Source organism: Grammomys surdaster, unplaced genomic scaffold, assembly GCF_004785775.1.
Source record: "Grammomys surdaster isolate TR1022 unplaced genomic scaffold, NIH_TR_1.0 124439, whole genome shotgun sequence".
NCBI classification, from domain to species: Eukaryota; Metazoa; Chordata; class Mammalia; order Rodentia; family Muridae; genus Grammomys; species Grammomys surdaster.
Genome location: NW_021619445.1, coordinates 110,653 through 129,967, shown reverse-complemented (window position 1 = coordinate 129,967; position 19,315 = coordinate 110,653). Strand labels below are relative to the sequence as shown.

Genomic DNA, 19,315 nt, shown 5'->3' with positions numbered 1-19,315 from the left:
GATGGCCCGGCCAACAGAGGAAACTCCAGGGAAGCCAAAGTACAACCAAACAGCAAAGCACATGAAAGCAAAGATGGTGGCTCATTTCTGAACCCCAGCAGCAGAGAGCTAAGACGGGTGTGTGTGTGTGTGTGTGTGTGTGTGTGTGTGTGTGACGGTGTGTGTGTGTGTCTCAGATTTGAAGGTGGCCTGGTCTGTGTACTGAGCTCCAGGCCAGTCTGAACTATTTGATAAGCTCATGTTCCAAAAACAAACAAACAAACAAACAAACAGACAGACAGACAGACAGACAGACAGACAAACAACCTGCCAACCCCATCCTGCCAAAAAAAAAAAAAAAAAAAAAACCTCACAAAAAACACCAGACAACTCTGCCTCTACCAAAAACTATGTCGCCTCTGTCTGTGAGAGGCAGGCGCTTTCATCCCACTTTTCAGATGAGGAAACTGAGGCTGAGAATAGTTGAGAGGTGTAGCTGCTAGTGGAGAGAGATTGTGTGCTCTGAGCTCCTCAGTCCCTGGGCCTTTCTGAGTGTAAACTTGCTGGAGACTATGACAACTTCTCCCTCTTCCTTTTCAACTTCCTCCTCCTCTTCCTCCTCCTCCCCATCCTCTTCATCCTCCTTCTTCTTCCTCTCCTCCTCCTCTTCTTCTTCTTCCTCCTCCTCCCTCTCCTCTTCATTCTCCTTCCTCTTCCCCTCCTCCTCCTCCTCCTCCATCCTCTTCTTCCCTCCTCCTCCTCCTCCTCCTCCATCCTCTTCCTTCTTCCTCCTCCTTCCTCCTTCTTCCCCCTTCTCCTCCTTCCCCTACTCCTTCCCCTCCCCTCCTCTTTTCCTCCTCTTCTTCTTCTTCCATTAATTTAGTTATTCATCCATTTTATATCTGGGGTGCACAGGTGTACCACTTGGAGACACTTCTACCAAAGACAGAAAACCAGAAAGCTCTATCTCAGCCTCTGGGTAGCCAGCCTCGAAGAAAGAAAAAGATGGAATGCCCACCATGCTGCAGGATGAAGGGAAACCCTTCTCATTGCTCCACTGGCCTGGGCATCAGGGCATGGCTGCCGGTCAGGTGAGGCAGCCTTGGACCCCACCCTCCTCTTCATGACTGGAGCCTCCCTCTGTCCACAGCCTCCTACCAGATACCCAGCATCCCACAGGCCAGGCAGCAGCAGCAGCAGCAGCACCTTCTTCCCTGTTCAGCCTCCTCCCTCACCCACCTGTCTCCATAACCCATCTATCTACCAGGCATATCCATTTTGACATTGCAACATGATACCATCTACAAAACCCACACTTAAGAACCATGTAATTGAGTTGAGAAAGAAAGAGATCACATAATATGGTTTTCTTTAAAACAGTTCTGTGTTGGGCAACAGCTGACCTGCATGTAGCCATGGGTTTCGAGTTGGGAACAAAACCTCCCACCCAGTCTCACTAGATTAGTGAGACTCATTAGGACAGCTTCACTGAGAGCCACATGTGGCCACCCCACATCCTGGTTTGACTCCAGAGACATCCTGTTGTCATCAGGAGAAGACTGGGTTCTTCAATGTCACTGTCCCTGACTTGGGGACCCTGGGGAGCTCTCATCAGCTCCATGCCCCTGTACCCATCAGTGCACTAGATACTCAAACTAGGCTTCCAAGTGGTCCCTCAGTGTTCACAATCTGCAGCTCTTGGTACCACTAGGAAGGTGACAATGCTGAGGCCACGTGTGTCACCTGCTGATCCCTGAGGCTGAAATGACCCTCAACTCAATAAATTCACCCACAGACTCCTACAGATCCCTCAGAACCCCATTTAAGAACTCCCACATCTGAGTTTCCCCTCTTGAATGAAGGCGGTTCCTCTGAAGAATCTCTGTTTGAAGTATTGCACGATGTATACGTGCCCTTTGGCTTGTTGGCTTGCTTCTTTCATCCCATTTTACAGATGAAACTTGAACTCACAGTGGTTTGATGGCTCACTCCAGATCACACTGGAGAGAAAGCCTGTGACCCTGCCACTGGCCCAGACTGTCAATGGTCTTTAAAGCCTGTGCCAACAAGTATCTCAGACCATGTGCCAAGAACCTACTGAGACAGAGTGGCAGCTTCTGAGACCTAAGAGGCTGCTGCTACATCCCCTGCCATGGGGAGTTTGGTGTAGAGACACGGAGCTGTGCTGAATCTTGAGCTCCCTAGAAGCTCAGAGCCTGACCCTTGTGTCAGCCCTGGGACAGCCCCTCTGCTGACATTTTCCGATACCAGGGATGTGACACACCCACTGGGGGCCTTGAGAAAGCAAAGCAGGAAGCCGCTTGAGACCTGGGGTGCAGGATGCCAGGAGGTACCCTTGATTCCAGGAAACCAGGGCACTGAGGGGAGGGAGCAGCTGGTGGAGAGACCAGCCTCTCCGCCCCTCTGTGCACCTGGCCTCGCGTTGGCATGCACACAGGCACACAGCTGTAGGTACACCATAGGTGCTGGCCCTGGGGCTGGAACTGTCCACAGAGGCCTCAGCCTCGTGGTGAAAGAGCAACTGTGGAAGGTGCAGACAAGTAGCCATCACTCACCAGCCTGACCCCATACCTGGCTCAAGACCTCGTTAGGAAGCACGAGCAGATTGCTCAGCTGGGAGAGAAGATGCTGCCAGGTCTGTCCCATTGAGACTCTTGGAGCCTTAGTTTTCTTGTCTATGATGTGAAATGAGGGAAGCAAAAGAAAAATTCTAGCTTCTATGTTTCTGGTGGACCAGAAGGCTGGTCTACAGCCTCAGAAGGAGGTGGAGGTCCCCCCATCATCAGAACATTCCCCCCTTTCTTACCTCCCCTCCTCTGTTCTCAACATCCAATGCCCAGGGGACTTAGAGACAATGCTGTGTTTGGGAGCCCACTTGAGGCCAGCCTGACATTCACTGATTTATCAGTAACTCCTGCTGTAAGCACTTGACCTCCATACTAGATGATGAGATTCAGAGGAGCCGGGACGCCATGAGATGCTCTTGGTGGTGGTCAGCTCCGGCCACTGGGTAGGTGTCCCTGTTTGATGGATCCTGACACCTGCTCCAGCATGGGCCAGAGTGAGCCTCCAGGAGCGGAGCACACTGTGATAATGTTTGTGCAGCTGGGAATTCCACACCTGGATGCCGATGGAGACTGGGGAGAAGAGACAACATCACTAGGGCTCAGAAGGATGGCAGTGATGAGCAGTGGCCACATAGAAGGCCCTGGCTCCGTTCCCAGGTCCTCCCACCCCCCGCCAGGTTTCTGGTTATTGGGTCTACTCTATGTGAGAAACAGTTGCGGGAACAGAAAAGAGGGCATATGGCTAATAGAAGGGGAAGCCTCCTTGGAGACTGTGAGTGTGGAAGACACTGGCCGGGCCACCTTGGGAAAGGAGCCAAGCCTGGAGCGGAACAGTCTCTATGGAGATCTGGCTGCAGATTGCAAAGATCAACAAAAAGAAAATGCTGGTCACTGAACCCTGATCCCTTGGACATTTGGAGCCATCTGCCTGAGGCCCGTGTGCCAAGCTCTGCCAGCAGCCACCAGAGGCAGGAGGAAGCAGGAGCAGGCACCCCCGCCCCCATCCTGGGCCTGCTGTGGCTGGATTGGAGACTTCTGGTCTTTAGAACTGAGATGGGGCATTCTAAACCATTCTTCGGCAGCCCTCTGTCTCAGCTCCATTGCCCCAGACACATATCTAGATAGTGTCTGACAAGGGCCCTGGATCCCTCTCCTACCTTCATCTCAGAGGTTCGAGAGAGGCTTGCGTAACTGGGAGTCTTCTCTCTGCCCACTTCGGGGTGTGGGGGTGTCTACCAGCCCAATGTATGGAGATGTCAGCTAACAGAGTGTGCGTGTGTAGAACACATGGATAAGACCCTATTAGGAAACTTAAGTACGTGTAAATGAAACGTTACCTGTCAGCTGGCGGTGTTCCATTTTCTACCCAGATAGGAATTATGGGTAGGGGAGGAGAAGTTTGTTTGGTGCTGGCCATTCTGGGCCCTGGAATGCTCACTAGACTAGTGAACCTAAACGCTCACAGTTCCCAGCTCTGAGTGCGAGGAACCTACAGCTCTAACCTTTGGAAACTAGACACCTGGACTTGAGGGTTATTGCTCTGGGTTTTAGTCTCTCTCTGGCTCTTAGCAGCTATTGTGATAACCCTTTGCCTTCAGCAACATAGCAAGAAAAAGCACCAGGTGACACTGCCTTCTGTTAAAGCTCTTATACACACACCAGATGCTGGGACCCTCACCATGTAGTGATGACTGTTATAGGCCCAGAGTGTGAGGCCCCTCAGTCATGACAATTGGACTACAGTGAGTAAGACCTGGGCAGCTCCCTTGAATGCGCCCAGTCATCAGGCCTTGCAGTTTCTCGTCTTCATGTCTTTACATCCTTCATGGGCTCTGTTACTCTTAACTGGCCACCAGTTCTGCTCCAGCCACTCTCCAGAGCTCTTCAGCTGACCCCCGGTTGCTCTTGCCATGGTCATTCCTTGTTCCTGCAGTCACCCAGTGGCTGCCTTTGTAGCTGCTGCTGTCCCATGATCCTCTCCTGGTGTCTCCAGCCAATTCTATTAACAGTAAGGATCAAAAAATAGGCAAAAAGAGACCACTCAAGAAAATCTTGTTGGACTTAATGTTACAAACCTGGGGGCCTCGCAGAAAAGTGTCTCCAGGCTGGCTGGGGAAGTGGGGTGAATAGCCTACTTATATAGATGAGAAGTAGGCGTGGTAGTGATATTTACAACAATTGTGGCAAACTTTTATGCAAACAAAGGACTGTCTTGGGACTGATCACAGGCCTTCTGCTGCACGGGTTTGGGGAGGTGCTATCCCTCTGGCCTGGGTGGAAATGGCTGCAGGGTCACCTAGAGTTCACCAAGTCCCGCGCAAACTGGCTGAAACAAACGCTGCTGAAACAATGCCTTCCAGTGCCTCCCAGAGCTGGCCTTACTCTTTGTTAGCAAGCAGCTGTCATTGCCAGGTAGCTTCTTCAAGGTGTCCAGGGAGTGTTTAAATTGCTGATATGAGGACAGTCCAGCTGGCTGTTTAACTGGGAATCCTTTGCTCAAGATGGTCAGGACATCATAGAAGCATCCGATATCTGTCACTTTGGGAATTAAATTACCCTGTGTCCCAAACCTTAGCTTACTAAAAGGAAAAATAAGCATTGAAAACGGTGCTTGCCATAGAATCTTATCAGCAGTGACTTAACAGGAATTCGGTGTTCTCCCTCCTCCATCGAACCCCAAGGAAAAGTGGGGCCCACTGATGGGTCTCAACAAGACCAACTCTCCTACTTCCTGCACGGCCCCTGAGGGGTTGTCCCAGGTTACATCATCCCATTGCAGAAAGGTCCCTGATTGAAAAAAAATGGACAGTAATTGCAACCTGTTACATATGTGTCCTGCCATATGTGGCCCCTGGGGACACTGTGTTGTACATAGGCCTGGAAGGGGCACCCTGCTGCATGTTTGCACTGGGAAGGGGCTGAAGACCCATCTGGTCAAATACACAGCGTGTGCCCAGCTCTGGTTTGTTAGGCCTGGGTGAGTTTACTGAGGTGTTGAGACAAAGCACAGGTTCTTGGCATTGGAAAAGTGTGCCTCGCCAATGATTCAGGCTGCAGGTTCAAGATCAAGGTATCCATGGGCTGCTGCCTCCTGGAGCTGGAGGAGAATCTAGTCGAGGCCTCACCCTGGAATTCAGTGGTTGCTGACCTGTGTACTGTCCTTGCCTCTGGATAGCTGATCTTGGCTCTGCCTTCACCTGCATTTTGTGTGCATGTGTGTGTGTGTGTGTGTGTGTGTGTGTGTGTGATCTGTCTCCAAGCCCCCCTTTTTATAAAGACTTCAGTCATATATCATTAGAGTCCATCTCACAACTTTCTGCCCTCAACAACTCAGCTCCGTCAAGCCTGAGATGGCAGTCTGGGGAGACACATCTTGACAGCAGGAAGACTTGGATTTTAACCAGCCTGACTCTCTGATTGCTAGACTGACTTTTGTCATCTGATTATGTTGAGCTTCAGGACCTGTATCTGTCATTCTGTGTACCCTTGCCTATAGCAGCCAGGCCTGTGAGTGTAGGGGCCCAGGAGCCTGACGACCAGTAGCGCTGAGCCATACAGAATCCCAGGAGCACTGAGACCTTTGTGGCATCTGTGTGGAAGTATGTCACTATTGTCTGCTATGGGAACAAGCAGAGAGAAGCAGAGGATGAAGGAGGGCCAGACACCTCAGTCATGGCTCCAGCCTCTGAGATCTTGGGGAATCTTAGATCCTTGCCTTCCTGGGGTCAGCCCCTCCCCCAGGCGGAGTGGATCAATGGCTGTGGTCACCAGGTGCAGAGGCCACCAATTGTGCAAGATCTTTCTGAGATTTCTCAGCTACCATCCTGCCTGGGACAGGGTTCAGGCCACTTGGCAGTCCAGAGGACAGGACAGGGCACAGAAGAGGGGCTCAGGGTATCTTGTGTCCTAGTGCTATGTGGACCTTGTTCCCATCTTAGAGAGCTCCTGTCCTCTGGAAGGTTTGCAGTGTGGAAACTGGAGACTGGGAGAGAGTCAGGAGAATGTACTGGACTGGGAATGAGTGTTGAGGAAAGAATGGACCCTCACAGGGCAAGGGTCAAGGGTCAAGGGTCAAGCCCACACTTTTGGGCAAGAACCCAGACAGAGCTGTCAGGGGACAGTAAGGAGAACTACCTTCACTCTGAGTCATACCCAGCTACACCTTTCCATCTGTACAACACTGGGCTCTCACACACATTTTTCTTGTTGGCCCAGATGGGGCTCATAGCTGCAATGAATCATCTAGGGACCACGACTCAGGGCCAGGGACCTGCCCTGCTTCCTCTAGCACAGCATGGCCGATGTCCACTGAACATGCAGCTGGCGTTTCAGAGCAGGAGTGTGTTCACACTCTCTCCACACTCACTTGACGCTCCATAGCTTCCTACACCATGCCTCCCGCCCCGTGTACATCTCTTACTCCACCTGTTCCCCACAGCTTCGTACACACTCTCCGCCTCACAACTCACGTCTGTCTCACTGTGAGCAGGCACACACCCACGTACGCTCACACACAGAACTCCATGCCTCACGGCCTGCACACTCACCCTACAGGCATGTCCTTCATACATCTGGTTTTCACCCCTCCACCCCGTGTACGTTCCTAACTATACATATGTCATCTGTCCACACATACACTCTACACTGCACACATATTTCCTACATGCCTGGTACACACACTGCACACACACACACGCACACGCACATGGGGAAACACATGTTCACAGCACACTGAGCCTCAGATACACACACAGTTCTCTACAGGCTCACGTCATGCGATCTGGCCGGTAGCTCTTCTTCCCGTTATCCCCTGACAGCTCTGTCTGGGTTTTTGCCCAAACGTGTGGGCCTGATCCTTGACCCTTGACCCTATGAGGGTCTATTCTTTCCTAGATAGTACTTCGCCACATTCTCCTTACTCGCTCCCCAGTCTCCGGCTGCCACAGGGCAATCACAGGTCTGCGTGAGACCCAGCCCCTCTGCAGCAGCACTGTCCCATAGAATTCTAATATGAGCCTAGTTTCCTAGATGGAACATCAAGACGCAGAAAAGTAGGTGGGATTCATCTTTGCACAGCTCCTCTAGCCCAAGAGAGCAGCCAAGCTCACACTTCAGTCTGCAACCAGTATCTAAATGAGCAAGGAGATGACTGACTTTTTTTTTTTTTTTTTTGCTTGCTCAGGATCTAGAATGTGTCTTACCTATGAGCCCATCTTGGCTCATTCTGACTCTGTTTTATGTCCAAGCAACACATGTGGCCAGTGGACAACAGGGTTTTTTAGAATACACATAATTCCTAGATTAATGGAAGAGGGTACCAAGTGCTCCCCTCCCCTAACCCACGTCTCTCCTGTCTCCAGAAGGCCCCGGCCCAGGCCTTTCTGGCCAGCGTCAGCTGTGTGAGCCCCTGTTCTCACCTGAATCCGCCTCTGCAGTTTCCTACTCAAGCTCTTAGGGGACCAGGGCCTGTAACCAGGCAGGAATCTCACCAAGCAACAGGCCCCGGGGGAGAGCTCAGATCTCTGGCTCCTGCAGGTCCAGCCCCTTGGGCACCTGTGGGGCTGGGCGGGGTTAGAGAGGCGGGCATTATTTGCCTCCTGCCTCCTGCCTCCTGCCTGTTTACCTGTGTTCAGTTACATTGTTGCCCTGGACCTGACAGGAGGCCCATGGAACTTGGGGCCACAGGCCACAAGGGACAAGGGCCAGGCACCCCAGTCATGGCTCCAGGCCATTGATCCAACCTAAGCTGGCCAGTTGGGGGTGGAGAGACCTTGGCCTGGGTAAACAGAGGCTTCCAGGCCTGTGTGCACCTACCTTCTCCACTTAAAGGTAAGCAGGGGCCTCTGGGACAGGGGACAAGGACCCATGAATGGCCTGGTGACTGCGTCTCCTCCAAGAGTCAGACCTGGCTGACTGGAGCTTGGAGAGGCTTGCAGGGCCTCCTGGGCCAGAATGACGAGGCACACAGGCCACAGGGCGCACTGAGCTGCCGTTGGGGAAGGGTGGGTGGAGCGAGCCTACCTCTGCCTAAGGTGCAGGGTGGTGGAGGGCTTCCAGGGATCCGGTGGCCTATGATTCAGGTGTGCAGAGACAGGAGAGGCCCAGTTTATGGGCCTGGTTGCCTAATTTCTTATTTTACATACAGCTTCAGATCCTGGGCTTTCTGGAGTGCAAGACTGAGCCAAAGCCCCACTCTGCATCCATGTGTGAGCTACACACAGGACTCTTGGCTTGTAGGCTAGAGCTGGTGTGTATATGTTTGTGTGCATGTGTGTGTGCATGTGCATGTATGATTTTGTGTGTGTGTGTGCTTGTGCACACACATGTGTCTCCATTGCTACACATCTGGGAGTGGGTGTCCATGGGTTTACGTGTGTGGCAGGAGCTCCCAACAGTCCCTTCCCTGTGGCTCACACTCAGGGCCCTAGCTTCAGTGGCTCACTGCAGGGCTTCCGCTAAGTGCCAACATGTACCTCCCATGTCCCCAGGTCAGAGTCCCGACTTGGGCCTTCTGCTAAGTCTCAGGGAGTTCACCTCCCAGTGCTTTTGATTCACCAACCACTGAAAGCACACAGTAAAGCAAACAGCCGAGGTTGCTGGAGAAGAAATGGGGCTTGTGTGTTGCCATCCAGTCCACAGCTGGAGCGGCACTCTCACACTGTGGTCAAATGCAGACCTACCCTATGCTTCCTAGTGGCCCTGTCCCTGTGAACTCAGCCTGCAGAGGGTGGACAAGGCTCTTCTTCACTGTCAAGAGGGTGGGGGAGGGTGCAGAGCAGGTGACCAGTCTGCAGAGATGCTTCACGAGGGAACAAGATTGTGCCCCTCAAGGGGCTCTACATCATGGGTCAGAGAGCACACCCACCTGGTCAGTTTCACTGATGGGGCTACCACCCTTTCAGGGGCACTCTGGGAGAGCTTCTCAGAGGAGGCTGCTGTCTCCTCTGAGTGTAGAATTCACATCAGAGCTTGTGGGGCAGGAGGGCACTCAGCAGAAGAGGAACACTGGGGAAGAGTACAGTTGCTTATGAGTGAATGAGGACTCACAGGTCTTACAGTGTAACCAATACCACACCCAGGGCTGGGGACTGGTATTTGGTCCATAAAGTTCACAATTACCCTTGTTGTTCAAGGTTATAGTCAAGAAAAACAAAACAACAAAATAAAACAAACAAAAACAATGTCAATAAGCAAGAAAGAAGTGGAGGGATGGGTCAGCCACTTGTGACGGTGGCGTCTTTGGGCTAGGCAGGAAAGAACAGGGATCTTAGATTCAGTCACTGAGCAGTAAGTGAAGACCCACACCATTCCAGGTTCTTCATGGAAGCAGAACACACAGTGGTGGAGAAAGCCTTGTGTCTGTGCAGCCATAGGGAAGACAGAAGATATGTCATAGGTATATCATGGGAGTAGGTCTCCGGGAACACCATAAAGAAAATGTCAGTAGGGAAGGGAGCAGGAAAGACCTGAAGCATATATCCGCCATGATGCAAACTGAAGGAGAAACGTTCTTGGCAGGAGAGGTGGCAAGTGCAAAGGCCCTGGGGTGGATGTTAGCAATCCAGCAAAGAGTGAATGTGTTTGTAGTCAAAGGAGGAAGAAGAGAGGAAGACATGTAGGGCCCTTTGGGATTGTGTTCTAGGTGGCTGGCTCTATGTGTGGCTCACAAACTGGACACATAGTGATGACATCACCCTGGTGGTTGTGTGGGAATTCACTGATGGGAGTGGTCATGACGGGCCACCGTAGTGACAGTGAGTCTGGGAAAGGCAGATAAGTGGGCTAGATGGCAGAGTGGGGACAGTGACTTGAATGAGCTAAGGAGATGTCAGGAAGGATGGGGACAGCTGGATGGAGGCCGCACTCCCACAGTCCAGCACTTAGAGATGAGGTGGGAGAACGTTTAAGTCCGAGGCTAGTCTGGGCTGCACAGGAGTCTGTGGGTTCTCAGTGTGGTGGGAAAGTAGAGCCACACACACATTTCTATGATGGATTGGGCTTCAGAAAAATGCGAGCCATTGTCTAATAGCAAAAGTCATGGTGTGACCATCCTCATGGTGCAGAAGATGGGGCCGGAGGCTCTGTATTCACCACCCCACCCCCATAACCAGCGTAGATTTTGACTCTAAATAAGAGCTCTAACAAAATAGGATGGCTGAGCCGGTCACCGAGCTGAGGGGTTTGGGGCAGACTCAGCATCCTTTCTGGATCTAAGCCACCGAGCCCTGCTTCCCACAGGCAACAAGATGAAGAAGAGGCTCTGTGCCTGGAGACATGGTCGCCCCGTTGCTCCACCCTAGCAGCCACTTAATTTGAGGGAAACACCCTGAGCTGGGCTCCCAGAGAAGCCTTGGAGGTCCACAAGGCCAAAGACAGCCTGGTTGTGCTTGCTGGTTGGCAGACTTCTTTGAGACAAGCCAGTCAGGAGTGGCCTGAAAAAGGGGGATCCCCCTGCCTCCGACTCAGACTCTTGAGGCCTAGGATCATAGATGTTCTCTATCGAGCATGCCTCATTGTTCTGGGTTTTTTGTTTTGTCTTTTTAAAGTTTGTTTATTTATTTATTTATTTATTTATTTGTGTGTGTGTGCGTGTGCGTGTGCGTGTGTGTGTGTGTGTGTGTGTGTGTCCTTCTGCGTCCAAAGTTTGCTTGGGTGTATCTAAGGTAAAATGACAGAAAGAATAAGAAGAGGTAACATCCCATTGTCATTTGACCGTGACTAGCTAATTATAGGAGATAGCCAGAGTAGAGGAAAAGTCAAAGAGACATTCAGCTGCTGCTGTGTGATCTTAACTAGGGGGCTTAGCCTCTCTGGGTCTCATTTTTTTTTTCATCTGTGTAAATGGCATTCAAATACCAGGATAATGAGGCAAATCTTGGCCTGAGCTGTTCTCAGGATTTCTCTGGGTTTCACCTTCTTCATCTGTCCAATGGGTGCAAAGTCCTGAGAGGTTTACATGAAGCACCTACACAGAGAGGGTTCCCACCTGTTCGTGGGCACTATTTCAGGATCCACTGAGAGCCAAACCATCGAGCCCTGCTGCCTGTCTTCTGGGATCTTCTCCTGAGGTCACTTCTACTCCCCGTGAGCTGCCCAGCAGCCACCCTCTGTCATCACTTCCCAGGACCCTGCCCTTCCATGCAAAGGCCAGGGATGCTGCCTTGATTCTCAGCATCACTGGGTCTCAGCAAAAGCTCCCTTGCAGATGCCAAGATGTTTCCAGCTCCCCTGTTCTACCAGGATGCCCACCACCGAGGTTCCCCAAGCAGCTGATGGTCAGGGCGATGCGGGTGATGGAGAGGAAGCTGCTGAGCCAGAGGGGATGTTCAAGGCCCCCAAAAACACCAAGAGAAAAGACCGGGACTACGTCCGCTTCACACCACTGTTGCTGGTCTTGGCTGCGCTGGCTTCAGCAGGAGTCATGCTTTGGTATTTCCTAGGTAATGGAAAATGAGGATCCAGCTGAAGTGACCCCCCCCCCCGGAAGGGTTCAGGGTGGATATAAGGAGGATTGTCTTGGCTGTGAGGGACACATAGGATGAACCAGGATTCTGTGTTTTTCCACTCCTTGTATTCTACCTGAATAACCATCCCTATATCCCTCAAGGTGGGCATACTGCTGGACCTCTGTTGTTGGGTCCCATGGTTTAGTGTGCTCCCTGTTCCTTCAGCCAGGGATGGAAGACCCTTTAGCACCTAATTCTTGGGTCTGAATAAGCCAGGGTGTGTGAGCATGCCATTCTTTTGCCTATAGCCCTCCTGGGCTCTCCCTTGGGCTCCAAGCCAACTTGCTCTGCTGTAGGAGGCCCATAGGTACCGATGGGACCTGGTACCAATTAGTGCCTCTGCTCATTTGAGGCCCATATGCTCCTCTGGAGAGAGGACCATAACTTTGTCACCTCTGAATCTCCAGGCCAAGTTGACATAAAAGTAACCATCACAGTCCCCATCCAGCAGCGGCTGGCTTAGGGTGGCTCATAGCTCTTCTCAGGGCAGCCCTTCACCACCAGGCAGGAAGCCAGTGCCCCAAATACTGCAGGCTGGAGCAGAGTCTCAGTAAGCTGCTGGGTAATTAATCTTCAGGGTTGAAGAGCTGGGTACTCAGGTGGCAATCATCTTTCTAACCCTTTGTCCTGTGTCCCAATGGGATTCTACCTGGGGCTAAAGGCCTAGGGCATAGGGTGAGTGCTCTATAACCTACCAGAAAATGCCAACCCCTAAAAGGACTCAGGGTGGAAGAGGCCCCCAGGGGGGAGATGTTAGATGACTCCTCCTACCCAGGGCAGCATGAGAGATAGCGAAGAGATAGATAGATAGATAGATAGATAGATAGATAGATAGATAGATAGATGGAAAGGTTGATAAATAGATAGATAGGGAAAGGTAGATAGGTAGGTAGGTAGATAGAGAAATATAGGTAGGTAAGTAGATAGAAAGGTAGGTAGATAGATGGATAGGTAAATGGGTAGACAGAAATAGAGCGATAGAGATAGATAGATAGATAGATAGATAGATAGACAGGCAGACAGACAGATAGATGAGCAATAGATAGATGGGAAGCATGCCCTGCCCATCTTAGAAGGATAATGGGGAGCCCAAAGTGGGGCTGATAGCTGGGCCAGGAGCAAGATGAATCTGTCTGGGAGGTGTGCCTGGCTTCATTGCTGCTCTGTGGGATCCGATAACTGAGCCCCTCTTTTTCCCAGTCACCCCACAGCTCCAGACTGGCCTGAGAAAAGGCCTCCCAGAAAAGAGACCTCAGGACACCAGACACCAGCCTTCCCACTACGAAGGGTCTGCCTCCCACCCTCTCAAGAGCCATCTAAAGCCAGATTCTGATCGCTCCCACCTTCCTCTCACAGTGGGACCCTTTCCACCCTCCGTGGATCCCTGAGGGCCCCTCTTAGCCTCTTCTCTCACTGCAGCATTCCTAAAGGGTGCTATGATGTGCAGAGACCTCTGTGAACACCTATTCTCACACACTGTGTGGGCCAGGCTCTGCTCTGCTCCCAGGCCCAGCTCTTTTAACCCCTGTCATGGCCACTGTTGAATCTTGGAGCCTGGTGTCCCTTGCTGTATGGGGCCAGGAGCACCCAGTCTTCCTTGTCACAATCAACCTCAGCTCTTGTTCCCCCCAAATTCTCTGCCAAGGAGGATGCTCCTTTTTGTCTCTGCCCACCTTTCTTTGGCATCCTTAGTGGTCAGCATTCTTTACCCACAGACACTCCCCATTTTGCTTGTCCAGCTCAGGTCTGCCCTCAGGCTGCCCTCCACCATTGTTGCTGCCCCACCCCCTGAATGTCCAAGGATCCCCTCAAACCCCACGAGATCTCTCCAGTCCCTACAATCTCCCATTCCCCATGTCCATGTGCCTGCAGGCATCCATGTTGGCCACGCAGCTGCTTCTCTACTTACTGACCCCCTTTCCAGTCTACCCAGCATGGTGGATTATAATGGGTGATGTTTAGAAAACAGCTTATTCCCGGGCAGCCGCCATGTTCCAACTGCTCCTCGGCTCTGACCAGGGCTCCAGCTAGCTAGATGTGCAGGCCTTGGCACCCATGAGATGCCAGCCTGAGGGATGGCTCTGCCAATCCCCCTACTGCATTCATAAAGTTCTGCTGAACCCCAGACAGTATCTGCCATCTTTGCAGTACCCAGTAGAAATGAGACTCTTAAATCTTAATGATTATCTAAAGGATTTATATATTTAGAAATGCTCAATTAACAAAATGCCCACACAATTAGAGTTGTTACCCAATATCTAACCTTTTGCTAGAAGTTGCTTTTTATCTATCTATCTATCTATCTATCTATCTATCTATCTATCTATCTATCTATCTATCTCTCTCCATGGTCTATAGCCTCCTTTTTTCCTCCCCTTCCTCTCTTTCTCCCTTCCCTTCCTCTTTTTCTCCCCATCCCCTTCCTTTCTTTTTCTCCCAGCTCCGCCTCCTCTTCTACTGTCTAATCACGGAGCTCCACTGCGAATACAATGTAGCAGAATAAGTATCCTGTAACATCTTTTTCTCTCTTCCCCTTCCTTTCTTCTCCCAGTTCCACCTCTTCTACTGCCTAGCAACTGAGCTCCACTGTGAATACAATGTAGCAGAATAAGTATCCTGCTACAGCAGATGCTCAGCCACTTTGGGGATCCCCGTGTAACTTGGTAGATGGGGATGAGAAGTAGGGAGACCCATGCTGCCTTGGAGGCACAAGATGCTTGGAGTGTTGGGGTGACAGGAAGTGAGAGAGGCAAGAGACGTTTGGACATGCTCCATCCATAACCCCTTCTTTCTGACCAGGGTACAAGGCAGAAGTGACCGTAAGCCAGGTGTACTCTGGCAGCCTCCGGGTGCTCAACCGCCATTTCTCCCAGGACTTGGCCCGACGGGAGTCCATTGCTTTCCGCAGTGAAACTGCCAAAGCCCAGAAGATGGTAGGGAGGGATGGGAGGACAGGAGGGGGAAATGTGAGAGGGCAAAGTCATGTGTTTGGGTGTCTGGTAGGTTTGTCACTTTGCTGGGACTGTTCACTGGGGGAGACCCTGTCCTGAGTACCATGGGAAAGGACTGTGCTGGAGAGGCAGGGTCATGCACAGGCTCCCACTGGCTAGAAAGAGACCTAGATTCTGCCTCTTGCAGTAGGGAACTTGCAGGTGACATTGTCAGGGCTCTGCCCCCTCATACAGCACAATGACCATTCCACTAGGGACAGGGTGCTGCTAGCCCCTTCCACTCTCAGCCAGGCACAGGACTATTTATCAGGGCACAAGTAGCAATTCTGGGGGCATACCCAGCCATGAGAGCCAGAGAGCTGAATATTATGTACCCCAGCATCAAGATGTCCTCAGAGAGGACACCCACAGGGCTCTTCATTCATGCCCATGTGTGTTCTATCATCTCTATTGCCCTCAGCTGTACCTTGCTCATTAACAACAGGCAAACTGAACTCCCAGACTGGACTGGCTATACCAGAGGTTGTGGGGTGAGGTGGGGTAGGGGACAAGGTGTCAGGGCCGTGCCTGGCTTAATCTTGTGCTTGTGAGGGTGGCAAGCACAGGTTTGATGACCAGAAGGGACTTGGGAAGCCTGCACCGATGCCACCACGGAGGTTAACTGGGACTCTGTGTTCCTTCTCACAGTTCCAAGAGCTGGTAGGCAGCACACGTTTGGGTACTTACTACAACTCCAGTTCCGTCTACTCCTTTGGGTGAGTTACTCCCAGTCCAAAGGGCCCTGTGAAAGCCACAGATCTAAAGGCAAGAAGGCTGGGCCCTATAGGCAACCGACACAAGGCCCTAACCATGCTGTATCTCAAAACTCCGTTATAAAGAAAAGAACATGGGGGAAATGGAGGCACAGAGAAGGAACTTAGCCTCCGACATGTGGTTCCCCTTTATTGAGCTTGGTCTTGTCATCTACAGATGGTGGTGTTGTTGTGACAGGGTTCACACCACACCATGACTGGGGATGCCTGATGTAAGTAGGTCCAGGTTCAGGGTGTACTTGAAAGCATGTGGCCCAGGATCCCCAGTCCAGGACTTGGCTTGCCTGGTCATATCTGGTTCTGCCAGTTACCAAATGGCCTATGACCTCCTGTGACTCTGTCTCTCCTATGGGTGAGAATGGGAAGAAAGCATAGCAGGTACCCTGCGGTTCTGAGTCTCAGTCAGCTCCCTTGAGTGGGGGGCTGGGCAGGGACAGGACTTCAGGCCCCTTTCATTTCTGTCTCCATAGGGAGGGACCCCTCGTCTGCTTCTTCTGGTTTATCCTTGACATCCCCGAGTACCAGCGGCTGACCCTGAGTCCTGAGGTGGTGCGAGAGCTCCTGGTGGGTGAGCTACTGTCCAACAGCTCAACCCTGGCTTCCTATAGGACCGAATATGAGGTGGACCCAGAAGGCTTGGTGATCCTGGGTCAGTACTGCGAGGGGAATCCTGGTGGGGTTAGAGCAAGGCCAAGGGAGGCTGCCCCCTTCCGGGGGGTGGGATGCTCAGGTGATCCTGGAGCCAGGACAGAGGGCGAGGGTGGGGGCGGGATCGGACCGCATAGAAGGCTTATCTCTGCCGAGCCTGGCTCAGCTCCTCTTCCCTGTTCTTATTTTCGGTGTTCTATTTATTTGGCTTTGCCCTTGTTTATTTGTTTGTTTTCATTTCCTTTTGACAGAAGCCAGTGTGAACGACATAGTCGTACTGAATTCCACGCTGGGTACGCTACTGTGTCCTTGCTTTGGCCTCTTTCCGAGGTCTTCTTGTCTGGTTCATCGTGGGGGCGGAGGTCCCGAGGCTTCCACTGTGGGGACAGGGAGCCCCAACCTAGAAACACTGTGGGGGAGATCTCACAGGGGGGACCTGGGTGAGGGCTGTGAGCCTGGGTGGGGGCTCAGGTAGACGTGTGCTTGCATGCCTGGGTCTTAGATGTGAGTGTGAGTCGCCCCCTGTGGGAAGCTGTGGAAATCTACCCCTGCTGCCTGTCACTCAAATCAACCTGCCGCCCACCCTCTTTCGTACTGAAGATAGAAACCATCTTGCCAATCTATGCTTTGTCCCTTGGCCACACAGGATTTAAACAGGTCTGTTGGAGGGTATGGCTCTGTCACATTCAAGAACTCTCTCTTTGCCCTTCCCTCCTCTCTCGGCCTGATTTCACTGTTAGAATGACTATGATTTTCTCCCAGAGGCCATACTGGCTTGCTGCTGAGGCCTGAGTAGCCAGGTGCCAGGCAGCCCACTCTGTTGTACAAGGTTAAGAGGTACTGTGCACGCTAGTCTATGGTCTAGTGACTCCTGGGGTTGTACACACACTGTGCTACCTAGGCTACTGTGCCCTATGACTCTGAATACACAGAGATTCCTGCTCTACCAGCTAGAGCTGCCACTTAGAGCAGAAGCGGGGGTGAGCACCTTGACCCCTCTCAGGGAGGAAGATGATTTCAAATCCTGTATGCCTGTTCTGATTGCCCTTCCACCTGCCCTTGCTGCATAGAAGTGCTGACCCCAAAGCTCACTTCAACAGTTAAAGCCAAGATTCTCAAATAGAGTTATTCTGAGCTGGGCCAGACAGACCTGCCTTGATGAGGGGTGATGTGGAAGTCAAGATCACAGACCCTGTTTCCATCATCTGTCTCTGTCTCTGTCTCTGTCTCTCTCTCTCCGTCCATGCATCCATGCATCCATGCATCCATCCATCCATCCATCCATCTATCCATCCATCCATCTATCCATCCATCCATCTATCCATCCATCCATCATCCATCCATCCATCCATCCATCCTCCATCCATCCTCCATCCATCCATCCATCATCCATCCATCCATCCATCCATCCATCCATCCATCTATCTATCTATGGGTAAATGCCTTGTGCGAATGTGTTTTCCTTCTTGTTCTAGAAGCCTCCCCCCATAATAGCAGCTCCAATTTTGCTTCTTAGTTTAAAAGCCTTTGACTTTTAAACAAACAAACAAACAAAACAAACAAACCAGGGTTTCTCTGTGTAGCCCCTGGCTGTCCTGGAATTCTCTTTGTAGACCAGGCTGGGCTTGAATTTACAGAGACATGCCTGCCTTTGCCTCCTGAGTGCTAAGATTAAAGGCATTCGCCATGACCGCCCAACCTTAAATTTTATTTTTAAGAAAATTATTCCCTATGTAGCTCAGGCTGGCCCCAAACTCTCAAACCTCCTGGTCTGGTCTTGAGTGTGGGGATTTCAGCTGTGAGCCACCACACTGGACTTTACTCTTAGAATAACAAGTCCGTTCATATTAATAAAATATTTTTATAAGAAGTGGCAGTTTTCCCTACAACCAATCTGCATTGAAGAAAGGTGTTGTGATATCTATCCGATGGTGTCAGGGATGGCCACCTTGTGGGTGTCTGTTTTTGGTCTGCTGTGACATCACAGGTCACAGAGCCCTGGGACACTCTGCTGTGCTCTCCAGGAAGCAAACGAAACAAGGGTCTTAGTGTTAATATGGAAAAAAGGGTCTAGCCTTGACCCCTCAGGACCCAGGATGCAACACTGAGAACTCTGTCTACGGTCAGGAAAGACTCTTGCTACCATCCTCTTTGCTTTATTCCATCTGTGGTGGTTTCCTGTTTCATCGCCAGAGATGGGTTTTGTAGCATCACACACCTGAGTGTGGTGACACGCCTGTCTATCCCAGAACTCGGGAGGCTGAGGTGGAACCATAGGACTTGAGAGAAGTCTGAGCTGCAGAGTGAGACCCTGTCAAAAACGAAAATAACACCTCAGATGAGCCACTGCCCTCTTCCCATCTGCTTTATGGGGCTCCTTTGAAAGGTCATGGTCAGCAAGGTGTCAGTGTCAGCTTGGTCACCCTCGGTGCTCCAGGATAGACTGTGCTGGGCCTCAGCGGCAACTGCTAGTCATGGCCAGCCTCCAGTGTCAGCTCTGCAGGAATCATCTGTACAGTGTCCATATGCAGGCTGTGGTCTCTGCCGTGTCTGGTCTGCAAACATTGTGTTTCTGGTGCAAACATTGTGTTTCTGGTGGTGGAGCTGTGTTTCTTGCTTGTGTGGGTGCCCACAGAGGTAAAGGGTGGGAGAGAAGTCAAACTCTTTTTACAACGCTAGGACTGAACCCAGGGATCGTGCATGCCAGCCAGTCATGTGATTCCAGCCTGCTGACACCCTTCAAGTAGACTGAGTTGCCCCATGTCAGGCCCCTGCTTCCAGTGTAGCCACCTGGGTGACAGAATACCCTACACACACACACACACACACAC

At 51.6% G+C, this 19,315-nt stretch overlaps 1 protein-coding gene and 1 long non-coding RNA gene across 6 annotated transcripts in view; one reads left to right on the top strand and one right to left on the bottom strand.

Moving 5' to 3' along the window:
- Positions 1 to 2,438: 2,438 nt before the first annotated feature.
- LOC114636505 lies at positions 2,439 to 8,100 on the bottom strand. Of its 3 annotated transcripts, XR_003713635.1 has the most exons (4): positions 7,985 to 8,100; positions 4,246 to 4,566; positions 2,807 to 3,137; positions 2,439 to 2,675 (listed from the first exon to the last, which is right to left on the bottom strand). It is a non-coding gene; the product is annotated as an uncharacterized LOC114636505 (long non-coding RNA). The 3 variants fall into 3 exon arrangements; XR_003713633.1 differs by lacking the exon at positions 2,439 to 2,675 and having other exon boundaries at positions 2,755 to 3,137; XR_003713634.1 differs by lacking the exons at positions 2,439 to 2,675; positions 2,807 to 3,137 and having other exon boundaries at positions 4,191 to 4,566.
- Positions 8,101 to 8,202: 102 nt separating this feature from the next.
- Tmprss6 (transmembrane serine protease 6) overlaps positions 8,203 to 19,315 on the top strand; it is a 28,549-nt gene continuing 17,436 nt past the window's right edge. For 2 of the 3 annotated variants that reach the window (XM_028784580.1, XM_028784578.1), the window contains exons 1-6: positions 8,203 to 8,396; positions 11,773 to 12,007; positions 14,873 to 15,006; positions 15,712 to 15,779; positions 16,307 to 16,485; positions 16,736 to 16,777. In XM_028784580.1, coding sequence (XP_028640413.1) covers positions 11,773 to 12,007; positions 14,873 to 15,006; positions 15,712 to 15,779; positions 16,307 to 16,485; positions 16,736 to 16,777 — 658 coding nt within the window. In that variant the 5' untranslated portion in view covers positions 8,203 to 8,396. The remainder of the gene's footprint in view (positions 8,397 to 11,772; positions 12,008 to 14,872; positions 15,007 to 15,711; positions 15,780 to 16,306; positions 16,486 to 16,735; positions 16,778 to 19,315) is intronic. The other variant, XM_028784579.1, reaches the window with a different exon arrangement.